A 24936-nucleotide genomic window follows, 5' to 3' on the forward strand; every position below is an offset into this window, starting at 1 on the left:
TCCATGGTACAAGTTAAAAAAAATATTGAGATTGTTCATGCAATTAATAAAAGATAGACCCGTTAATATTTTACAAAAAAAGCCAAGGAGTAAAAATTTGCTAACAAGATAATCAGAATTTTCAAAAATTATGCGAGAGAAATAAAAATTTACTACTGTACTTTATTTTTACAATAAGTACTATCAAAAAAACTTATAAGAACAACTTAAAAATTTATATTAAAGAAAAATTGAATTAAGTTATTGTGTTGTAAAAAATATTTCTTAAAAATTAAAGAAAGAATACATACCTTTAAAAACACTTATTTCTTTTAAAAAATCTGCAATTTGTTCTTGCTTTAATATTGACTTTCATATATGAAGCCTTAAGATCACATAATTGCTTTAAACAAAGTGTGTAGAATCGCATTTTTTTTTATCCCTCCAACTGGATCGTAGTGACAGACAAACATTCATAAGCTTTTTCATGGGATGACGTTGGTTGCAAGTTGTTGCCTTCTTCAGTTGTTAGCTAGCTGATCATCCTGTACACCAGTATTTCTCAACCCTTTTTTATGCTGGACCAGTAAAATTATAGAAAAATATACAGGAAGCGGCAGATCCTCAGCTTAGATTTTTGGACGAGCAAAAAAAAAACATATTTTTTATTTTATTAGTAATTAAATTTACATATACATAATATTAATTAATATTATTCCTACCTATAAACAACAAATTAATTTATAAATGAAAATCAGAAAATAAATTTTAAAAAAATTTAGGTTCTTTATTATTAAATTAGGTTTTCTTTAAAACTAGGAAAACGACAAACTAATTGTAAATAATGAAAGTTAGTGAGAAATTTGTTGTTGCACATTTTGCACAATTGTTTCAATGTCAGTTTGTGAAATTACTTAAACCAAATCAAAGAGATGAATTTATTGATAAATGATTTCTTGTTTTGGTTTTAATAAATTTCATAGCTGAGAATCCAGCTTCACACAAATATTTAGTTGTAAGGGGAATTAGCATTTTATTAAATTTTTTTTTTGTGGGCCAGTTTGTTCAGGGACCGGTAGCATTATCTTGCAGAACAGTGATTGAGAAATACTGTTGTACACTCTCTATGGTCTCAACGATGCTCAAAATTAGTATCCTGGATTGTTGCATTGCTGATGATCCATTTATTAACACTCTCAGTGCCATAGTTTGTACAGTCTGGTATCTCCTTGCAAACGTCCATATATTATTGACATCATGATGTGTTTTCATCAGTCTCATTCTGCATTTTTTTATTAAAAATTTATTTCACCTTTTTGGTAATGTCTTGCTTTTAACAGGATTTCATGCATCAGCCAACATATTACAGCATTCTTTCAAAATAATGTGTTTGATCATCTTTATCTTGCAGCTTACATTTTCATTAGCAGCCAAAAATTTTTTTCTTTAATTTATTGTCATCTATTTCTAAGAGCTTGCTGAAGAATGAGTGGGTAGATTATCTAAATATTAAAAGAATATTCCAATTTGATACCTTTGTTATGAAATAATTATTATACCAATTTAAAAGAGTGTCACAAGTCATTGATACTTTCTTCTAGTTTTGTAAATAAGTGGAAAATTATGGACAACTTTAAAAGCAGATTTCATGTTGATATCATTGTTTTTAGTAGCATTTCAAAAATCACCCATCAATTCTTTCCGGAATTACAACTAACATCAGGCCAATAGGAATTGGATTTGCAGTACATAATGACGAAATAACAGCGTACCCAGCACTGAAGAGGGAAGAGGGTGTAAATAACTAGTTTACATTTGTGTTTTTCAGTGATTTTTTTATGATTTTTGAATTAATGAATTTTTTCAAAAAATGAAGGAGGTAGGTGGCTTCATGTTGTTCAAAGCCAACAAAAACACGCTTCATTCCAAACTGAAATATACCATTTGGTTGGACACAACTGATAAATGCGGTATAGGATCTCTGCTATGCTTCAAACCTAAGCACCAAACATAGCGCACACATCTGAAAACCCGATAAATATAGTGCCTGTGGATGTGATCCATGTTAAGTGCAGTATCATATGTGTTAATTAGCTAATTGCCAACAAGTTCAGATATTGAATAAGTTTCCTCTGGCAACAGCCCCTGTCGATATGATTTTTTGCCATGGAACAATATACCTACCAATCACCGAACATTCTATTGGCGAGATCAAAATACAACTGACTGATGAGATTGAACATCCGTTAAATTTATGCTGTAAACCCATAAGCTTGAGGCTGGAATTGAGAAGATTGCAATCATGAATAAAGTTTTGTTGTTTTTATCTTATCAAACTTAAGTGTATAAGATGTTGATATTCAATCACCATAAGTTTACACAGAAACCTACAGTGCATAGAAAACATTGGCATCTGACCAAAGATATAATAGCCGCATTAAGATCCTTGGATTATAGAATCAAATTGGTAAAAGATTATAAATGATTTAGATGAACTCTATATGTGACAACTATCCAGCAGCAAACTTAAATAAACATCAATCAAAAAATCATACCATCTTGATGAGTCGCTGAATTACAAATAGTATCACAGCCATTCACTCTATGGAACTGTTACCTACATGAATGATGAAGAGATCCATATACCAATCAATCAAATGAACATGTACACCCAAGCAAGAATTTTCTTCATGTGGAAGGATCGTTGGTAGATACTGTAGTCATTGCAAAAGATAAAAAGGTTACAAAAGCACTTTTGGTGAACAACATGGTCACGTTTATGTTTGACGAGATACAATACAAATTAAACAGAAAAGAGGTCATTGGGTGAAAATCCTGGGGTAACAAGCATTATAAAGAACATCTTGTCATTATGAGCCAACAAAAAGAAGACAGTAGTAAGCAATGCAGGATGGGTGTTAATTGTATAATGGAACGGATATGATCTCGCTGGATGAAAACGTGGTTCTATATTGATGTGCCACTGGAAATGCTGATGGGATTGCACTGGAAAAGTAGAATCTTTCAAAAGGGTCATTGGATGTGTGAAACAAGAACTGGTATTTATAAGAGCGAGTAGTGGTGATGCTAATGCGATAGTGCCAACTTAAGCCAACCACGGGTCCAAACTGAAAGTAACAAGAACCACTTGGGACGTACCATACTTAGTCCAGGATTTAGAGATATGGTGGAATTAGACAATAATATTAAATCAAATAAATTATCCATGGGTTTCTGTAGTTGGGACACATTTAGATGGTTGGGCATGATGCAGACAGATAATAACACTGGACCATACAAACATCATCAGAGAAGAAGCCGTGTTCATTCCATACAGCGGGGAAAAATTATGCCACTAAGCATATGGCCAAGTTCAACCACTGCAATGAGAAGAACATCAAAGTGTTTCTTAGTTCAGATTATTATCTGAACGATGAGTTGAGACAGCAGCATGAGAGGTGATATGAGCAATATGTACAGGATATTTAAGGATTTTCATACTGTAACATCTTATTACAGTATGCATTATTCAAATCTGGCGTACACTTTCTCTAAATTCTTGATGGAACTTTTGATTTTCATAGTCGATTGCTTGCATCAGAATGAGTTGGTGAAATCTGATCTAGTGAATTTGAAAGTACACTTTGAGGCTAATAACAATATTCCTGCAAACTCTACTGTGTATTGTTGTCATATACAAAACGTTGGTAAAATACGAGCCGCTGACTGGAGAATGTCACAGTGAATTAAAAGTATACATTTTTACAGTGTGCAGTACATATTTTATTTTTTATATATTTTATTCTTTCTGTAATCACAGTTGCATTGTACATGCTCTCAACAATTTACCACCCACCATAAAATGCTTTGTTTTGATCTTTTACTTTTATTTAAGTTGCAATTTACCACCCATCATAAAACACAACCTTTTCACTCTATTGCAACATTGGTACAATATAAAGTGTCATTTAAATTGCCACAGTACCAACCTTATGCACTCATTGCAGTTTAGCATCCTATGAAACACTACATTGCAATATAGTACAATATATACATAGCAGCTGTGTTTTGCAACCAAACCAACCCCATGTGTATGTTGCAGTTTATCACCCATCATGAAACACTTCATTTCGATCTATCATAACATCTTACCTTACCATATTACAATATATCCCAGTACCTGCATCTTGTTCCAATTTAGTACCTACCATAAAACACAACATTTCATTCTTTTGCACCATCAATGCAATTTAACACCATAGCTGTAGCAGCAGCTGCATTTTGCAACCATACCAACCTTTTGTTACTTACTACTCACTACACTCCCGAAACAGAACAGTAATCAAAACAATGGTTTGAAAAACGTGTACCTGCTCCAAAAAAGTGAACATGACTTTTCGTGTGAAAAAGTTATAATAATGTTTTTGGGATGCATGTGGAATAATTTTCATTGGTTATCTTAAAAAGGGTGAAACAATAAATGACGAATATTATGTGACATTATTGTAGCATCTCAGCAACAATGAAATTAAGGAAAAACAAACACACATTTGGCATAAAGTGCTTTTCCATCAAGACAATGCTCCAGCTCACACTTAAGTCATTGTAATGCCAAAAATTAACAAATTACAGTTTGAATTGCTTCAACATCCTCCATATTCACCTGTTCTGGCTCAATGACTGTCACTCATTTTTTAACCTAGAAAAATGAAATCTGAAAAGTTGTGTAAATATTTTTATAAAACAGATATTTTCTTAATTTACCCACTTAGAAAAAGATGATTTACAGATTCATATTCTTAAGAGTTACTTATGAACATGTTTCCAAAAAATTATACACCAAATCTTTTTTTTACATTTAGTATTCTGATTTTGCTACCCTGTTAAGTTATATTACAGATAAAATATAAACTTTTCTTAAACCTTGTACTTATTCTACATTGGTTCCTTTCTCCTTCCTGTACTGTTTCTTTGAAAAGAACTTAGTTTAAAAATGAATTGCTCTAGAGTTTGCTTGTTTGCTTGAGAAAACTCTTAAATAAATAAAAGATGTCTTAAAGATAAAAGCTCTCATTTTTCAATAAAATAGCTAATGTCATGAAGTATATAAATAAATAAGAATATATTTTAAGGATGTTTAATTCTAGGAAGTTTGGTACGATTCTTATATATAGGGATAACATAGATATTTCAATATTCCACCATAACCTGTTGTTTTCATATCCCAAACCATCTAAAAATTATATTAAAAATGTTTTCTGGTGGTAGTTTGATCCTTGATATATACTTTTTCCACTTACTAATCTGCAATGGCTGACTGTATTTAATGCTCATTGTAACCAACAATTCATTTACAGGCTGCTGCCAAACCATTGTTATTGTTTGTATTGCATGAACTTATTGTAGTCTTTGAGCATATCTACTTTGGTTTGTTTTTAGGTAGTTTCTAATCATTGCATTTCTTGAGTTAGAGGGGGTTTTCATCTCTTATAAGATGATAATGTTATGTTATCAATATCAATCATGTGCATATATTCCATTGTAATTATATAAAGAATTTTTTATTAATAATTGATTTTTTTGATGTAGGTACCATGACGAGTATTGCTTTCTTTAATTTTGCTGGAATTAGTATGGCAAAAGCTAAGACAGCTACTACTAGAATGGTATTGGATTCATTAAGGACTTTCTTCATATGGATGTGCTCTCTTGCATTAGGATGGCAAAAATTTCATTATTTACAGGTATGCCACGTGACATATTTAAAAATTTTAATTTTGCTTTTTTATGTGTAATATTGAAAGATGATCTGTAAAAATATTAATTATACTGGAAGAGGGAGGTAAAGATTATTCTAAGATAATTATGATGGATTTGAGTACTGTAATAGGAGAAGGAATGGAAAGTCAGATAGTGGGAATGTATAAATTGTGGCAAAGTATCTAAAAAAGGGGAGTAAGTAAAACTTATAGGATTTTGTAAGGAAAGTAAAATATTCAAAACAAATACTTAATCCATAAACCGTAACAGAAAGCTGACCACATGGAAATCACAAGAAAATAAAAACATACCAAATTTGTGGTATTTAAAGTTAGATATTTGTGAAAGAAAGATTTATTAACAATAAAAATAGCATCATGTTGGCAGGAGTTGAAACTAATTGTGTACATATCTGAGGTAATGGAAATAAAATTGTTAAAAGAACTAGTAGGGAAGCAGGTTATTCAGGAATTTCAGGTTATTCAGGAATTTTTGATAAGTTTACTTTAAATATTCTTAAGTTTTATTTATTTTTATTTTTTTCATTAATAAATTAAAAAGAAATTTCCTTAGAAAAAAAATTAAAAAAATACAATAAAATAAAATAATAAAATAACAAATATTTAAAACAATAAAATATATATATTTAAAATAACAAATAAAATAACAATAAAATAATAAAAAAAAAAATAAAATAAAAAAATACTAAAGGCAAGAGTCTAAATGGACTAAGGTGAAAAAGAAAGATGCTATAAAAATAATGATAGAATTATTAAACTGGGAAACAAAAAAGAATTCCTTTTTGTCTCAGGAAGAAAAATATGTGATCCTGATAGTATTTTTTTTCCTGAATTCAAATATGATATCGGTTTTTTCCCATCACACAAGGTTTTTGAGAGACAGGTGGTATTTATAATTTCAAACATTTTAATACTTTCTCCATTCTTAACTACACAATATTCAAACATTTGACTCGCCTAGAAAGTAAGAAATTATGATTTTCTGCTATATTTCATCTGTGGAGCATCCCTCTTGATAGTCCAACAATAATCAGCCAGCAAATTAGGATTTGTTTTCCTTGATACTTTTTTCCACAGCTAATATCTCCTGATGAAAGTGTTCCCTATGCTCATCACTCACTGCACCAAGATTTTCCAGGATGAAATCTAGGTGTGAGGCAGGAAGTTACTTTTAAGGACATATTACAACTCAAATTTTTATAAGATATTATACAAGGTCTATGAGAAAAGTTATGAGACTGACTTTTTACTTACCAAAATTTTTATTTTTTTCAAACAACAATATTATACCCTTCAAAGTAGTTCCCTTGGGCAGCTATACACTGGCAGAGTCATTGTTCCCACTCCTGGTAGCTGCGCTGGAAGGCTTCAATTGGTAGGGCTTTTAACTGGTCGGTCACAGTCTTTTTAATGTTCTCCAGAGTTCCAAAATGACGTTCTTTTAAAACATGTTTCAATTTCGGGAAAAGGAAAAAGGAAAAGGAAAATCAGGTGAATATAGGGGTTAAAGAACCATAGGAATGCGTTTTGAGGTCAAAAATTCAGTGATGGAAATGGCCGTTTGACACGGGGCATTTTCATGAAGCATCCACTTGTCTGCAATGTCTGGTCTCACATGAATCACTCTTTTCCTGAGCCTTTCAAGGACACCTTTGTAAAACACTTGGTTGACAGTTTGTCCTGGAGGAACAGATTCTTTATGCACGATACCCCTACTGTCAAAAAAGCAAATCAGCAAGGTTTTGATCTTTGATTTGCTCATTCGACATTTTTTCGGTCGAGGAGATGATGGAGTGTGCTACTCTTCGCTTTGCCGCTTTGTTTCAGGATCGTACTCAAATATCCAGGATTCATCACCTGCGATCACACGATTGAACAATTCTTGGTCATTGTCAATCCTCTCAAAAAGATTAACGCACACGTTTCTTCAATTGTCCTTCTGTTCGGTTGTGAGGTTTTTCGGCACCAATTTCGCAGAAACCTTTCGCATGTCCAAATCGTCTATCAAAATTTGATGTACGGTGAAAGTTTTTAAATTTAACTATTCACTCATCATCCTTATTGTTAAATGACAGTCTGATCTCACAAGAACCCTCACACGCTCAACGTTTTCATCAGATTTTGAACTTGAAGGTCTCCTGAGCGAGGTTGATCTTCAATGTGTTCTAGGCCTTCCAAAATGTTTTGTACCAGCGGAAAACTTGTGCTCTTGATAAGCAATGTTCCCCGTAGGCCTGTTTCAACTTTTCAAAGGTCACACTCACGATTTCCCAAGTTTAACACTAAACTTGATTGCACAACATTGCTCTAAATTCCGATGCTCTATTTTTGCAACACACAACAAAAACACAACTTCACTGATGGCCATGTCAAAAATAATATATTGACTGAACGGAATTGAAACTCGTACTGAGCATGTGGAAGGGATGAACAAACCGGTCTAGCACAGACTGGTAGACACAGCGTTGCCAGATCACTAGCAGTGTTACCAATCTCATTACTTTTCTCACACACCTGGTAAGATCATTAATAATATCATGGTAATTTTCCACCTTTTGATTTTCCCAAAAAATCTGAGTAACATTTTTGAATGCTTGTCAAACTTCTTTCTCCAGTGGATTCAATAGTTCCTCAAACTTTTCATCATACATTAGTAATTATATTTGTAGACCCACAAATATACTTCTTTGATGTTTGCATCACTAATTTTAGAAAACTTCTGTTTTAAGTATATGAAACCAGGAGTATTGTCTGTGGTCTTGACAAAATTCTTCATTAATTCTAGTTTGATATGTAACAGAGATAGATACACGTTTTTAGGATTATACAATGGGTCATGTTTCACGTTTTTCTGCTCAGGAATGAGTGATTCACGTTTAGACCGTACTTTTCTAATGAAATGGGTTTTTCTGTCCCTACTATCCCATTCACACAAAAAACAACAGTACTTTGTGTAACCAAGCTGCAGATCAAGAATAAGTGCAATTACTTTCAAATCATCACAAATTTTCAATTCATACACTGTATATTGAAGCTTTTCTAATATTGATTTAAAGTTTTCTTTAAGTTTCTTTCATAGTAGCAAAGTGAGGCACACATACTGATGGGAATTTATTACCATTATGCAGAAGCATCTTTTAAACTAACTTCAGTGAACAAGCACCATTCTATTGGGTTATGTTCATTCCAAAGTGCCTCCATAAGAAAAGAAATGTCATTACAAAACATTAAGCCAGTTTCTTCTTTAAATTCAGAATGATGATTACAATAAGTACATATCTTTCCATTCTTTTGAAGAAGATTCCATCCTTCTAGCCGGGAAGCAAGCATTTCAAACTTTTTTTGGATAACTTTAAATCTTGTATGAGGTCATTAAGATTTTCTTGAGTCAATAAATGCACAGATGAACTGCTTTGTTCAAAAGTTGGATTATAAAAATCTGTTTCTTTTTCTTCCTTACTTCCATCAGACTCTGAGCTCTCTTCAACTAATGTCACTTGTTCTGGAGGCTTTGGTATGGACAATTCTTCGCAGTGTGGAATTCGTCTCATTGCAGATTACAAGTTAGGGTACACCACTGTATGTTTTAGGTCGACGTAATCCCTTTAATGCTTGTTAAACAGAAATAAAAGTCAGAAGAGTGATGTTTGGGTTCCCTGTAAATCATAGGGGTAGCAAATGGCATGTGGCGTGTGCCATCTTTCCATGCAGTGAGAAGCCTAGAACATGATAAACAACAGATTTGTGGAGCCCAGGCCCTAGTTTGGTCTCCGACTTTACCCCCAAAATAAAGTTCATAACATTTTTTTACTAATGGAGTAAGATTTCACTTTTGGGACTTGAGTGTCACTTCACCACATATATAACAAAAAGTCTTAGGATGATTTAAACAAACTGTAGGCATTTTGTAAGTAACGACTAATTAAAAGAACTAAAGTTGTAAATATGTAATGCACAATAATTCAGACACACAAAGCTTTCACAATGATGTGTTTACTGGTTCACTACTATCTCATAACCGGCATCGAACTGATGAATGTGTGCTTCACTAGATCACATTTGTACATGTCTATACACATCTGAACCTGTGCAACAGTAGCAATGGTACCCTATGAGTTAGCTCATTTGGTTACATCATATTTACAATGCTCTAGGACCTTTTACTTGACAATGGACAAATCAACGAAAAAAGTTTTAAAATATTTAAAAAAATATAAACAACATAAAAACTGTGGGTGATGGAGAAATTCTGAATACGTATTTGAAAACAAGATAAAAACTGCATTAAGTTCACCTATTGGTACTCATGAGACAAAAATCATGTTAACCAGTGTAATCGGCTTTATTGAGTGGAGAATAAAGATACCATAGTTCATCAGAGTCGATTGAAAAAATGTAAGACAGAAAAAAATACAAGAACAAGTTGGAAGAATACATGATAGACCTAGACTGCTCCAACAGGTATCAGATGTTCGTTCATGTCTTACAAAATCAAAACAGGATGAGATGAAAAATAGATGAACTAGGAATAGCATTTCTAGAATCAGAATGTATATAAATAATAAAAAGTAACCAATAGAATTGATTGAATGTTTTAATGAAGAAAGATAACAAGAAAAATGAAATTTTGTAATATGGTCTACAAGGTTGGGATTCAAGCAAAGAACTTTCTTAAAACAATCATTCCAGTTTCAAGAAAGGCTTTAAACAGTATGTGTCGGATCAAACTTTTTGTTGTTCTGTTATGAAGCTATAATTTTTTCAGTTAGTATATAATATTTTTTTTTTGGCAGTTTGTTTAATTTCATGGTCAGCAAAGATTTTTCCATAATTCTCAACTGAAGTAAATGGTTACGGAGGAACAGTGGGGGATTTCAGAGAGAGAAAGCATAAAATTTGGGATTGAGCTAAAAAGAACTATTAGTGAGAGGTACATAGAAAGAGGTAAAGGAATAAGTAACGTTTTATATATATGTCAAAAGCATTCATGTATATCAAATATGGTAAACTAATGCAAAAAAAAAACTAATAAATAGATTGAAAATTGGAAAAATAGAAATAATCAGTTCCTGTAAATTAGAAATAATGTTCATTGTTATACAGTTCTTGTATTTGTATGTGCCATAGTAATTTTTTCCTTCCGATTGAGTGAGGTCATGCATAAGCTATGGATTAGTGAAAAATCAAAAATGAAGGAGTTTGAGAAACAACATGTCAGTGAAATTTTGTGTAAAGCTGGGGAAAACTTTCACAGAACATTCCAAATGCTTAACCAAGCATACAATGACTGCATGAGCCAAATGCAATGTACATTGCTATGACTGGTGTAAGTGTCTTAAGGAGGGCAGAACTTTGATTACCAAAGATCCAGGACTGAACAACCTTCCACATCAACAGACGACCAACATGTTCAGATTCTGGACACTGTAATTCGTCAAAATCATCTATTAACTTCCATAAGGTTGCTGAAGAAGTTGGCGTAAGTGTAGGATCTTGCTATCAAATCCTGACTGAAAAACTTGCAATGCATTACATCAGTGCAAAATTCATGCCGTGATTGTGGACAGATGTCCAGAAGCAGAATAGAGTTGAAATCTGTCAGAAAGTGCTAGCAGATGCGAATGATAACTTCAAGAACATCTTAACAGATTTACATAAAATTTCACAGATGCATTGTTCCTCCACTTCATTCATTTTTGCCTTTTCACTAATCCGACTAGCAGCTTATGCTTGATATCACTCGATCGGTAGTTACTCGACATCTAACGCATAGATCAGAACCCAGTAAAGCAGTATGTTACCAAGAGTGCATGGTGGCCAGAGTATGCCATTTGCAGATGTTGGCATGCAGTTTAAAAAGTTTGATTTTTTTTTTGTTTTTAACGAACCTCATAATTTATAAATATGCAATTTACACGGATATGCCTACATAGCAATACTTTTTTCTCATTGATTCTAGTTATTTAAATATAAATAGCATACAACTAATAAGTTTGAAAAACTTTATATTTTGTACACCTTAATTTTTAAATAAGTATCTGAATATTAAAAATTGTTATTATTATTATTATGCTTTTACGGCCAACATGGGACCACTTAAGTCAATTTTAGTTGGATCTTTTCTGAGAAAAGCGTGTTATTTTACTCTTCCGAGCTGCCCAGTATTTCTTCATCCGTTCAGATCTTGCTTTCTTTACTTCATCCGTAAACACCCTCTTCGTTGTATTTTGTCGTTTGTCTGTCTTTTGTTTAAATCTAATGCTTTTATCTTTTAGCTTTGTAATTTTTCCAGTTTTATTCTGTAGGTCAGTCAGGGAAATTCCCAATTCTTTCATATCTTCTCTAATTTCTTTGATCCATCCTACTTCTAGCTTTTGGAACCAGAGCTTTTCAATGATATTTCTTGACAGTCTTGTTTCCGGTGTCCTTATTAGATGACCAAAGAAAGAGATTCTTTTTTTCCGCATAGTATCTGTAACAGGCTCTATTTCTCGATACACCACCTCATTTGGCACAATCCACCATTGGCCTTCTTTTTGGTGTTTTTTATTGATACACGTTCTGACAATTCTCCTCTCTATTTTCAGAATTTTTTCAATTCGGTTTTTCTGAGTGATTTTGAAAAGGGTCTCGCTTCCGTAGGTGACTTCTGGCTGTACTACAGTTTTATAATGTTTAAGTTTTGTTTTAGCAGAAAGGCATTTTTTGTTATATGTTGACCAAGTTAATTTTTGGGATTTAATCATTTTATTTGTCCTGTTTTGCCATGTCATTTTTCCATTTAAATTATAAGTTATTATTTCCCCTAGATATTTAAATTGTTTTACTATTTTAATTTTCTGATTGTTTACCGTAATGTGCTCTATTACCAGAGGATCTATGGCCATTAGTTCAGTTTTTTCGAAAGAGATATGAAGCCCTATCTTTTGTGCTAGGTTTTGAAGGCTCATGTTTTGGCTTCTTGAATATTATTTGCTAAAAGAGCGAGGTCATCTGCAAATCCTAAATCTGCAATTTAGTGTGATGGAGTTTTTCTTAGTACCCATTTTTATATTTTTGGGATTTATTTCATACCATTTTCTCATGACAAATTCCGAGGGCGCAGTTAAAAAGGAGTGGTGAGAGGCCGTCTCCTTGCCTCAATCCAGTTTTTATGTAGAAGGGTTGAGAGAGTTCAGCTCTGAATTTCACTCTGGACTGGGTATTGGTTAAAGTTAATTTTATCATGTTTACGAGTTTAGGGTGAAGGCCCAGGTTTCTCAGAATATTCAGCATGGATGGTCGGTGTATACAATCATAGGCCCTTTTAAAGTCGACGAAGGTGATTATTAGTTGTTTTTTCCGTCTTTTATATAAGTCCATCATAAGTTTTAGGGATATTATTTGCTGCGGGCAACCTCTCCATGGCCTAAATCCCCCATGGTATTCCCCAAGTTCCAGTTCAAGTTGGTCTTTGCAAAAATTGTTATATTTAATAAAAAAAAGTTTGGTAACAGAAAATTATAATAGTACTTTTGTTGCGGTGATATTTATTCAATTAGTAGATTTCAGTGGTGTAAAATGAAATTGGGCAAATACATACTGTACTGAGTGTGTGATTATTAAATAATTACACTATTAAAATACAAAATAAAGTATAAATAATAAAAATATATGTAACTTTATATCATCAATTGTCATCATTATTAGGCAAACAATAAAATGGTAATTTACAAAAACAGTCAGGGACACTTAAAATTAATATATACATATATTGATAATACAAAAAAGCACATCTATAAAAATTTATTTTATAATATTTAAAATTTTTATTTAAATGTAGGCTGAAAGTAAATAATTAGTTTCAGGCCTAAGTTATACTTCAGGGGAAGGAAATGAAAGAGCAGACCTAAAAAAAAATTATTCAGGAAAACATTTTATGGTGTTATTAAGACTACATTAAAATACAATAAATAGAATGTATAATGTAGCATAGAATATTAATATAAAATGCTTATGTTTTGAATGGTAATGAATGTTTTGGAATGGTAAATTTGAAAGAATTTCAGAAAAAACTTTAAAAACAAGTAACATAAGTACACATGTATATCTCATCTCATGTAATCTATTTTGAAGAAGCTGTTTAAGAAATACACACTCTTTACATTCCCTACAGAAATGTGCAATGACTCATTTTGCACGTCATGTTATCAGCAGTGAATGTATTAAAGAATTGTGCCTGAATCAGAAAATGGCTATAAAATGGCATAAACTGAATGGTATGATCTAGACAGACAAGCAAAGCAAGGGAAATGCTTTTCCCCAACCTGAACATATAAAGATGTGATAAAAATTCTGTTGAAGAGAATTGAGGATCAGCATAGTAGCATAGTAGGGTAACCTTATAGTTAGGTTCACAGATGAGGTGATTAACTGGAAATGACAAGTTAAAATTGAAAAAGTAATGGCAATGAATGAGAATGAAAGAGTGTAATCAGAACATTTCAGAATAGGAAAGCACTGGTCTTTATGTAAAATGAGAAGAGAAGGGTTGATTAAAACATAGTGCCTGAAGAATCAGTATGAGATACAAAGAAGTGAGCATGTAAAAAATAAAAATAAAAATTATTCTTGAAAAAAAAATATATATATATATATATGAGGTACTATCAAAAGTTCAACTGATAATAGAATAAAACAGAGATGGACATTGTGGAAGGAACCTGCCTCGGGACAGATAGCCATATAATGTATATTATGATATATAGAATTTCTTTTTATTATTTAAATTGGATAGTTGAAGTACTAACATAATTTTCATTGTATAATTTTATTTCAATATTACAGATGCCATTCAATTCATATTATCTGAGGTTGACTTCTTTGTTAACAGTTACTGCAAGTAGAGGACAGAAATATTTAATAGAAATAACAATTGATAGAGAATAGCGATAGTATGCTTTTTTAAAACACTTAATTGCTTTGTAAATAATGCAAAGAAGAATTGATTAATAAATATTTCATTATTTATTTACATGGGCGGGCATCTACACATGCCCGCCCATGTATTAAATGTTGTAAATATATAATGTGGTAAATATTTATGCAAAATTTGTATTGTAAAAGATGACAGACAGGTAATTTTTATTAAAAATAAACTCGTAAACTAACATTTAAAAAAAAAATACAAACCAGTTTACTTAAGTGTGTATATTTTCCAGGTACAACTTGGAAAATACAGAGATGCTTTATCTCTGCAATCAAGAAAACCTCACTATGATGTTGGCCTGTTTCTTGCCGTTTCCATCTTAACACCTTTTTGTTATGTCAAAAATGTATCAAAAAATTTATGCAGTAAATTAAAGAAAGTATTTTTTGTCATGCTGATCATTAAATAATATTTAAATGAAATTAAGTAATTTACAGGAAGGAAAGACTGTTTATAGTTGATTTGGCTGCTATTGTCATTAGCCACAGAAAAATGGAAACCACCTCTAAAGATTACACCCAACATTCTTAAATTCAAGGGTCTTAAGTTCCTGACTTAAGAGTAACATAAAAACAGTATTAGCATTTTATCTTATTAAATGCACTTCACTTTTCAGTTTGTTATTCCCTGAGGTGTTCCAAGTATTGTGAAACTATCACACATAAGGTGTCTTCACCAAGACACATCATCTATATATGTATATATATATATATATATATGAGTGATTCTGTTTACTTTCTTTCTAAGTAAACACTTAAATACTTATCTCCTTATTAATATTTGCTGAAAATATTGATAATCGAGTTCCCTTTCCTTTTCTAAGATTCTTGTCTTGCCGTTTTCTTACAAAAAATGAAAAAATTTAATGTGTTTAAGTAGATCTGATAACAGTATGTGTTAAATTTTTACTGAAGTGGATGAGACTTTTTTGGCCGAAAGAAAGTGAAGTTTCAGAACAGATTGTTTTTAATAAAATTTGTGTACTTTTCATTCATCTTAGAATGATGTAAAAATTTCCCCATTAATTATTACTTTTAAAAATACTATCCACATAAAAGTTCACTAAACATAAAACACATACATAAAAGTTCACTAAACATTTTAGTGAAGCTTTTTTATGTAATTGAAATAAAATTTTAATGAATGCAAGTATATGAAATTGAATGTGGGCCAACATAAATGCTTATTGTATGTGATTTTATATTAAAAACTATTTTTGTTTTTACTGGTAGATTTCTTTTTGTTGTTTTTTTTTTACATCATTATGGAAATCTGCTTATAATTGTATAGCTGTCATATCAATACAAATTGTGCAAGAACAAAAACATATACTCTATTTAAGTAATAAATGATCAATTGTTTAATGCACTGCAGCATGAATTAAAGTATAAAAAAATTTATTACTGGCTTAAAGAAGATTGTACATTAAATTACTATAAATCTTTCAATAAAATAATGCATTTATTGTCACCACCAAGTAATGGAAAGCTGGGAATGGTGATGTTTGTTACCCAACTTATTATGCATCATGTCTACTAAGAGATGACTAATCATGGTGTGCTAATGGTTCAGAGAGCAATAGTATAGCATTGTGTGCAGTGTGATTATCCAATCTCGCTGTTTACATGGTGGCTACTGTAATAAATTAATTATAAGAGACTGTGTAGATGCAGTGTGTAGTAGTCGCTAGCTAATGTACAATTATGGCAGATGGTTCTGAAGAATTAAATTCATTTCTTTGTGGGCAATTTATTTTTCTAGGATTGTATGATTATAATTTTTTAACTTAATTTTGCTGTATTTCATTACTTTTTTATTTATAACTTTAGTTTAATAGAGCTTGAAGAATATAAATTTAATTTAAACTCTGCCAGTAAATAATGAAATTGCTTTGATAGGAGGTGAATTAACTAATCTAAAGTAATTTTCTTTCTTTTTTTTTAGGTTATTGGATTCAACTTTCTTATTTACGGTATGTTGATTTATAACAACATGGTGCCTTCTAAAAGTGATATTTATCAGTTTTTTACTCAGCGACAGAATACAACTCTGATTGTCAACAGCCAACCAGCTGATGAACCATAAAAATGTATTAGCATTTGTGTATTTTTAAATTTTATTGTACAACATAATGCATTAATTTATTTATATTATAATTTTGATTTATGAAGAATGTTTAGTTTTATTATGTTTATTTTTAAATATGTTTACTTGTAAATCTATTATGGTAGATGTATCTATAATACTTTATTGCAAATGAATAGCTCATTATTATAAGAGTATAGTGGTAAAATTAGGATCTAATTTTCTCTTTTCTTTCATTATTCTTTGAATAATTTAAAAAAAAATTAAAGTATTTAGCAGAGATTTTGTATTTAAAATATCTTGCTAAAATAAGTTGCTTCAAAATGTAACATATTTTAGAAGATTAACTAATAAGCATATGTTTAGGTTGTGTTGTGAGGTAGACCTTGAAATCCAGTTGATCTTGTTATTAGAAAGAAATAGAGTTATCACTCACCAATTTATTATAAATAGTGAATGTATCTGATGATAGAAAGTTTCAGTAACTCTTGCGTTTTTGAAATTTTTTGTTGCACATAACATTTTTTAACTAAAACAACTTAAATTTCTTCTTTTTCTGTCATATCTGAAATTGTGATGTGTTCATGTTTTATTAACAAGATGTGGGCACCTAACTATCAGTGTACATAATAACATGAAATTTATCCAGAATGTGGATTTATTTAGAACCTTATATTCATCAAAAGGGTAATGTAAATCACATCTTGAAATATTTTTATTTGACTCTTTACTGTTTCATTGATTTTTAATTTTAACTGAGATTATTGTAGAATTTTAATTTTTAATGAGGGTTAAAATGTTAAAATTAGTACTTTAAATGTTATTTTAGTCATGTAAATATTGTTTATTAATAATGTCACTCTAAAGCTAGTTGTATTTTGTTGTGAATGAAATTCAGTCTAGTTCAAGATATATCCATTGTATGAGAGTGACACTAATTGTTATTAGTTGATTATGGTTGCATATGTATGAGTAATTCTTTTTTTTTTACTTTTAAGATCTTGTATATTTGTGATCTGATTTCTTAATGAATGGAGTTTTTTTTTTATTAATTATTTTTTGTTAATAGTTTATTTGACTATTTTATACTGTTTTTATACTACTGTCAGAATACTAAAAGCTACAAATTTTATTCTCTTGAATTTGCTATTTTTGATCTATTATTTGGCTATGTTTTCTTGATCTTTTTTCTGCAAAGTAGTTAAAGTATAATGGTGGCCGGTATATTTACATACAGATTACTGGTTGTAATATTTTAAACAGGAAATTATCGTTTGTGTTGAACTCTGTAATAAATGCATATTGCTAAATAAATGAACTACTTTTGAATGGAAGTGTTTTATCAGTTATATTATTATTAGGGAATTGTTATCAAGAAAGTAACTTTCATATTTGTTAAAACAATATTAGTACAGTTACAGTATTTTTATTATAAAGCTTTAAATTATAACTTTTTGCTATTTTCATCATAGTTTCCAAGTTTAGCCAAATTGACATATGCAACACTTAACAAGCCTTTGAATTTGACACATAGAATTCTGCTGTCTATGATATAACTTATTTCATCGCGTTGTAGAATTGATATTAATCACTATTTGTTATGTATATTGAGATAGATCAAGCATTTCCCATTTGAACTGTTGTAGCCAAGTTACAATATGCTGGCAGTACATGAGTCAAGTGTGTTAAATTACAACATGAGATCAGAACACAACATAATACAATATTTGTTCTACATCGCAGTTTTGTACTTTTTTGCAATGTACCTTAGAAAACTTCATTTGGGTGCCATATTCCATTACTTCTGTTAACATGATTTCTGTAAAGTATTTACAGAAAGAGTTTGCCCAAACCTTTTTTCTTTATTTGGTAACTGAATAGTTAACCCCACTCCACTGATTGTTTTATTTGTATTTGTATAAGACATAAAAGTCTCATCACTCATAAGGATTTGATTAAGAAATAGAATCGCCATATCAGTTAGGTTATCAAAGATATTAACATAACCTAACCTATGATCACGTATGATATATGGTGTGTTGTATTCTGATACAAGGCTCTGTAGAGTTTAGACACCTGATATTTATTCAATTGCTTAATAAAGAATTGTGTGGGAGATTTTGAAGAAATGAATTGAAAGTTTTGGTGTGGGGAATTGGTCCTCAAACTTTATAATCAATTTTCTAAACCCGTTTATTTCTCACAACAATTAGGTTATCTCTTCTCTGTTTATTGCAATGGATAGATGTAGGTCTGCCCATTTATTTTTCATATGGTAGCCTTGTTTGATATCAGTCTCTCTTATTAAATTCTCTTCTTAACCATTGATAATAAATTTCAAGTGCAGTATATTTTTTGATGAGCAGGGATTTTGTTACGATTGTATGTTAAGTCTACAGGATTTTCAGTTGTTGCAAATATTCAGTCAGTCAGTCAATTTAATGACAAATTTAGGCTCAAAACTCAATCACATTTGTGATTGACATAGTAATACTATAAAATAACCTGCTTGCCAATTTTTTAAATGTATAAAATATTCTATGATTCTATTTTATTTAATTACTTGGAATTTTTATATTGTCTGGTTATTTATTTTATTCTGTTAGTACAAAAATAAAACAAAGAATAGAAGGAATTTATGAACTTGTAAAACATATTATTAAGAAAACAAAAACCATTTTTATTATATATAACAAATTGCAAACATAGTGATATAATTTTAAAACACTTTTCATTTGTTGATTAGTTACAGATAAATTTTTATTTTAAAAAAATTACATGAAAATTAATTTTAAAAAATAAACTAATTTTATTTCTTTGACTAATATCCAGTCTTTATCATTACAGTTATCATTGCAGTTTTCATCAAATTATTTTGATAACTCTCCCCAGTAGGTAACCTGTTGATTCTCTTTATTCTCTATAGTGATTTTCTCAAATTTTATGCTCCATTATTTCCTCACATTTTACTGTGTTGTTTTTTTTTTTAAGGAAAGGCATTTTTCTGTGAATCTTGTGTATTATTAATCAGATAAATAATTAATAAATAGCAGTATATTTTAAAATTAGATAAAATTCGACAGAATTACTGTTAAAAATAAAAAATGTGACATCTCAACTCTTTGATTCTTTAAGTTCTACAGTTACAGGTAGCATGCATATCTTAACAGGCATATTACAGAAGGTAGACCAGTTCACATTTTCTTTTCCGATTGAGCATTTACATTGGTTACTCACTAAACAAGTACAATTAAAACAAAATGATTTTAACATTAACCCTTTTATAGTACTGTACATGGATATAAAATCATGGGAACTGTGTTTTCACCTACAATTATGTTGTACAACGTAACAGAGATAAGTTATTATCACTAACCCCAAATTTTATTATAAATTAAAATGGGAGTTACTTTGTTGATTGCACTTTTATTTCTATGTTGAATGAGGCTACTTTAAAGTCCGATTAATACATTATACCTTTTTATTTATGGCTGTTCGTCTGTTAAGCCATTTTCAAGAAATTAAGAAAGTGATATCATTTGAAAAATGAGCTTAAATGGTGCTTGCATTGTATTAAGTATGAAAATAATATAACTACATTATATTACAGTACTATTTACTGTTACTGTTACACTTCATAATTATTTAGTGGTAAATTACAAAAGATCTAATATTAATGTGAAATAAAAATGTAAAATTGTTTCAGAATAAGTCTTAAGGTGCTATTTGTTTGGCTACATGATCTTTAATACATATAATTTTCATTTATCTTAATTATAAATCAATTAAAAGTATAGTGTCAGACATCTTAAAAATAATTGAAATACTACTGAACTGATGAATGCTTAAACTTTTTAGGAGATGAACATTGCTTACAGTCTAATTAGTAGTGTGTTAAATTTTTAAAAGTTTATCTGCTGTATTATTCTATTATTTCTTATTAACTTTAAAATAAGTTAATAATGAATTTTTTATTATTAAGTATGTATTTAAATACAATGATCTTTTAATTGAAACTGTTCATTCTCTTTATAATGTTATGTCTGTAAATTTCTAGCAAGTTCCATAAATTTTTCATTTAAGTTTATTAACAAAAATGTGCAGAATTCTAGTGCAGTTTTATTAAAATTCAGTTATGTAACTTTTTTTTTGTTGAATAGATATGTTGAAAAATTCTGTTGCTGTTGATTCTGGATTTTAAATTTGGTTTTCTAAAATTTGAACATTTTATTACCTATACAATTAACACTGTTTCTTACATTATGTATTCATTTTAGTTGATAAATTTTCAAATGCAAAGATATTTCCTGAATTAAAGAAAAATCTTATTTACTCAGTTACTCATTCATTGCTGTTCCCAAACATATTTAACATATTTTCACAAAGGTTTTATCTGAAATGTGAGAAGTTTGTATTTTTATTCTACACTGTTCACGTTTACTTATTGATTTTTGTGTTGAACTTTACAGCATAGTAATCATTATTAATGAAAATTTAAAAAACTTGTGGTGACGTTTTTGCTTTGAACCAAATAATTTTCATGAACCTAACTTGCAGATTTTTATTTTTTTCAAAATTAGTTGTTTTGTCCAAATTTTTAATTCAACAGATTCTCCAGTAAAATTTTTTTTCAATTGAAAAATCAATGATAAATTTTGTCTGATTTCATCAAGTAAAATGACCAATTTTTACTATTCTTCCTTAAAGGTAAATGTTCTCTCGGTATTTGTTTAATAGTTTATCTAACTTTTATGCAGAGCAGGATTTGCATATATAAAACTTCAGAATGGATGTGCCATTTTCTCATGAATGATAAAGTATTCTATTTATAATCAAACATTAATTTTATTGCTCTTTTTTTTTTATTTACAAACATTGGTATATATAATATGTACTGAAGTAAACATTATGTATTAAAGATGATTTACGTATATGTGATATAACTTAGTTAAGAAATATAATGTAATTAATGTTTGAAATCAATTTATGGTTGCATCAGAATGTACTACAGTCATCTAATCACTGGATTGATTATTTTGATATATTTAAAGAAAATTATTGGATATTAATTATGTAAAGTTGAATTAGCTGATTATCTATTAGTGTCATAGGTAATTCCTTAGATTTATATTAAAGTTTGTTATGCATATTTGTGTGATATTTTAACAGACTGATAATAATTATTATTATATTTTTTAAATAAAATATGGTGTTAAGAATTAATGAGTTTATTTTACATTGGTATCTTATATAAAGATGTGTGAGTAATTTTTTTAAGTACTTGAAACCATCTCTGATATTGTAGGAAAATTTGGTAATTATTATCCTGTGATTATTTTGGTCAGTGAACCGCTACCTAGGTTCACCTGCTCATATAAGTAGTTTTCATTTGTTAGTTCAAAGCTTACTCTGATGAGGTGGAACGCTATATTTAAAAGGTGTTAATAATATTACTCAGTTTCAGGGCTGGGCTGAAGCCACAGCAAAGCAAGCAACTGCATGGGGTAGCAAAATTTTAAGGGTGACAAGATTTTGAATATGGATTTCCATCACTATTTACTTCTGATATTTATTTTCTAATAATACCAAGTGTTTCAAAATGAATATCGGGGTTTTAAAGTTATATAATATTTCTCAAGTTTCATGTACAGTATTTAATTACACTGATCAACAATGATTTTGTTAAATGAGAGTGAATAACTAATTCTTGATAGTATTTTTCATGCTGATTTCAGAATTCTTCTATCAGGCTTAGTTTTTTTTGTAATTACCAATCTTATTTTCAGGTAGTATCATACATGAACTCTGTAAGCATAGCATTTTGTCAACATATTTTATTATATCATCTATCAACTAAATACCTTTTGTTTAGGGTACACCACTGAATGTTTTGATTTTGATGAAATCCCTTTAATGTTTGTTAAGCAGAAATAATGGTCAGAAGAATGTTGTTTGGGTTCCCTTTGAATCATAGGAATATCAAATGACATGTGGCATGTGCCATTTTTCCATGTAGTGAAAAGCCTAGAACATGATAAACAACAGATATGTGGGGCCGAGGTCGTTGTTTGGTCCCCAACTTTACATTGAAAATAAAGTTCATAACACTTCTTTACTAATGGAGTAAGGTTTCACCTTTGGGACTTTAGTGTCACTTCACCACAGACATAACAAAAATCGTTAGGATGATTTAAACAAACTCTAGGCATTTTGTAAGTAATGACTAATTAAAAGAAATAAAGTTGTAAATATGTAATACACAATAATTCAGACACACAAAGCACTCGCAATGACGTGTTTACTGGTTCATTACTATCTCACAATTGGCATCGTTCTGATTAATGTGTGCTACACTAGATCATGTTTGTACATTTCTATCTGACACATCAGACACATCTGAACCTGCACAACAGTAGCAATGCTACCGTATAAGTTAGCTTATTTGGTTCCATTATATTTACAATGCTCTAGGATCTTTTTCTTGACAATGGATGCAAAAATGTTTTAAAAATATTTAAAAAAATCAAAATAACAAAAAACTGTGGGTGATGGAGAAATTCCAAATACATATTTGAAAACAGGATAAAAAACTGCATTGGTACACCTATTAGTATTCGTGAGACAAAAATCATGTTGACTAGTGTTATACATGAAATGAAAAAAGCAACTCAAACAATTTTTTCTATAAGTATTCATTGTGAGCACCATTCATCACATGGCACACATCCAGCCGATAGTAGAGTTGTTCATCTCATACTTTAATCAGCAAGTCTAGAATAACTGATGCGAAGCTCCTTCAATCCTGTGTCTCAAGTTGGGTAGGTCAGCTGGTAATGATGACACATACACTGATCCTTTATAAATTCCCCAAAGAATAAAATCACGTGGAGTCAGATCAGGAGGCCATGGCAAACAAGCCCTATCATCTGGTCTCTGCTGATGAATCCAGTGGATGGAGAAAATTTCATTCAACCAATCACGTACTTACAGTCTTTTACCAATGAGGAGGTATACCATCTTGTTGCCAAATAAAGTCATGAGGTTCATATTGCAGTTGAGGAAAGGACTGAAGTTGTAGCTTATCAAGATAGTTCATTCCAGATACACTTGCTTCTGCAAAAAAGAACGGCCATCTGTAAACTTGGCACCGGGATATGGCACAAAGATATTTAGTTTCGTGAAGTCTCATTCACACTGCAATATTTCATGAGAATTTTCTGATCCCCCTGAAACAAGTGTTTACTTTTCAATTAACATGAAATGTTGATTCGTCACTGCATATGTCATGGTAAAGAAAGTTTTCATTGTTGCAGTGCATCATTTCGTTTATGAAGCTAGCATGCAAACCATAATCTGTAACCTGTAGAACTTGTAACAGCTGTAAAAAATATGGATACAGTTGTAAGCATTTCCTTAAAACCCTCCATACAGATATCACTGGAATTGGTAATTCACAGCCAGCCTTTGTAACGGATTTCCTAGGACTACACACAAAAGACTCTCTTATATGTTCAACATTGTTTTCAGACACTCTCCATTTTCCTGTACTTTTCCCTTTATAAATACAGCCAGTGGTTTCAAATTGTTTATACAGTCTACAAATGTTATTGTCACTTGGGGGATCACAATGGAATGCACGTACAGATTTACATTTCACAAACTACAAAACAGAACACTTTCTGTTCGGGAGTCACCTTCTTTGCTACTAGTGCTTTCAAGTGAAAGGTACAGGAAACAGTTTATGAGCTTGCAGACAGCTAAAACTGTTTGAGTTGCTCTTTCTTTCATGTATAACACTGGTCAACAAAATCTAATTTTTTTTTTGTTAAATGAAAGTGAATGGCTGTTTCTTATAGTATTTTTTATGCTGATTTCATATATGTTAATAGAACTTTTCTGTCGGGCTCAGTTTTTTGTAACTGAAATTTCTTTTGAAACAAAAAATGTATGGAAAACGTAATATGACAGTACATTAGACACATTTTGTACCCAACGAAAATCTATTTCTTTTGGATTTCCTGCTAGAGGTAGATCCCTTATTAGACTCCAACAGTAGTCAGCTAACATTTTTCTCTTCTCTCCCGCTATCACTTTGACTGCTACTTTTATCTGGTTGCTTCCTCT

The 24936-nt window shown here is 30.5% G+C and overlaps 1 protein-coding gene across 3 annotated transcripts in view; it reads left to right on the top strand.

Moving 5' to 3' along the window:
- The window catches only part of Tango9 (transport and golgi organization 9), a 74156-nt gene extending 53012 nt beyond the window's left edge, over positions 1–21144 (top strand). For all 3 annotated transcript variants that reach the window (XM_075368753.1, XM_075368762.1, XM_075368772.1), the window contains exons 8-9: positions 5569–5723; positions 16672–21144. In XM_075368753.1, the coding sequence (XP_075224868.1) occupies positions 5569–5723; positions 16672–16812 (296 nt within the window). In that variant the 3' untranslated portion in view covers positions 16813–21144. The remainder of the gene's footprint in view (positions 1–5568; positions 5724–16671) is intronic.
- Positions 21145–24936: the final 3792 nt, after the last annotated feature.

The sequence above is a fragment of the Lycorma delicatula genome, chromosome 1, assembly GCF_047948215.1.
Source record: "Lycorma delicatula isolate Av1 chromosome 1, ASM4794821v1, whole genome shotgun sequence".
NCBI lineage: Eukaryota > Metazoa > Arthropoda > Insecta > Hemiptera > Fulgoridae > Lycorma > Lycorma delicatula.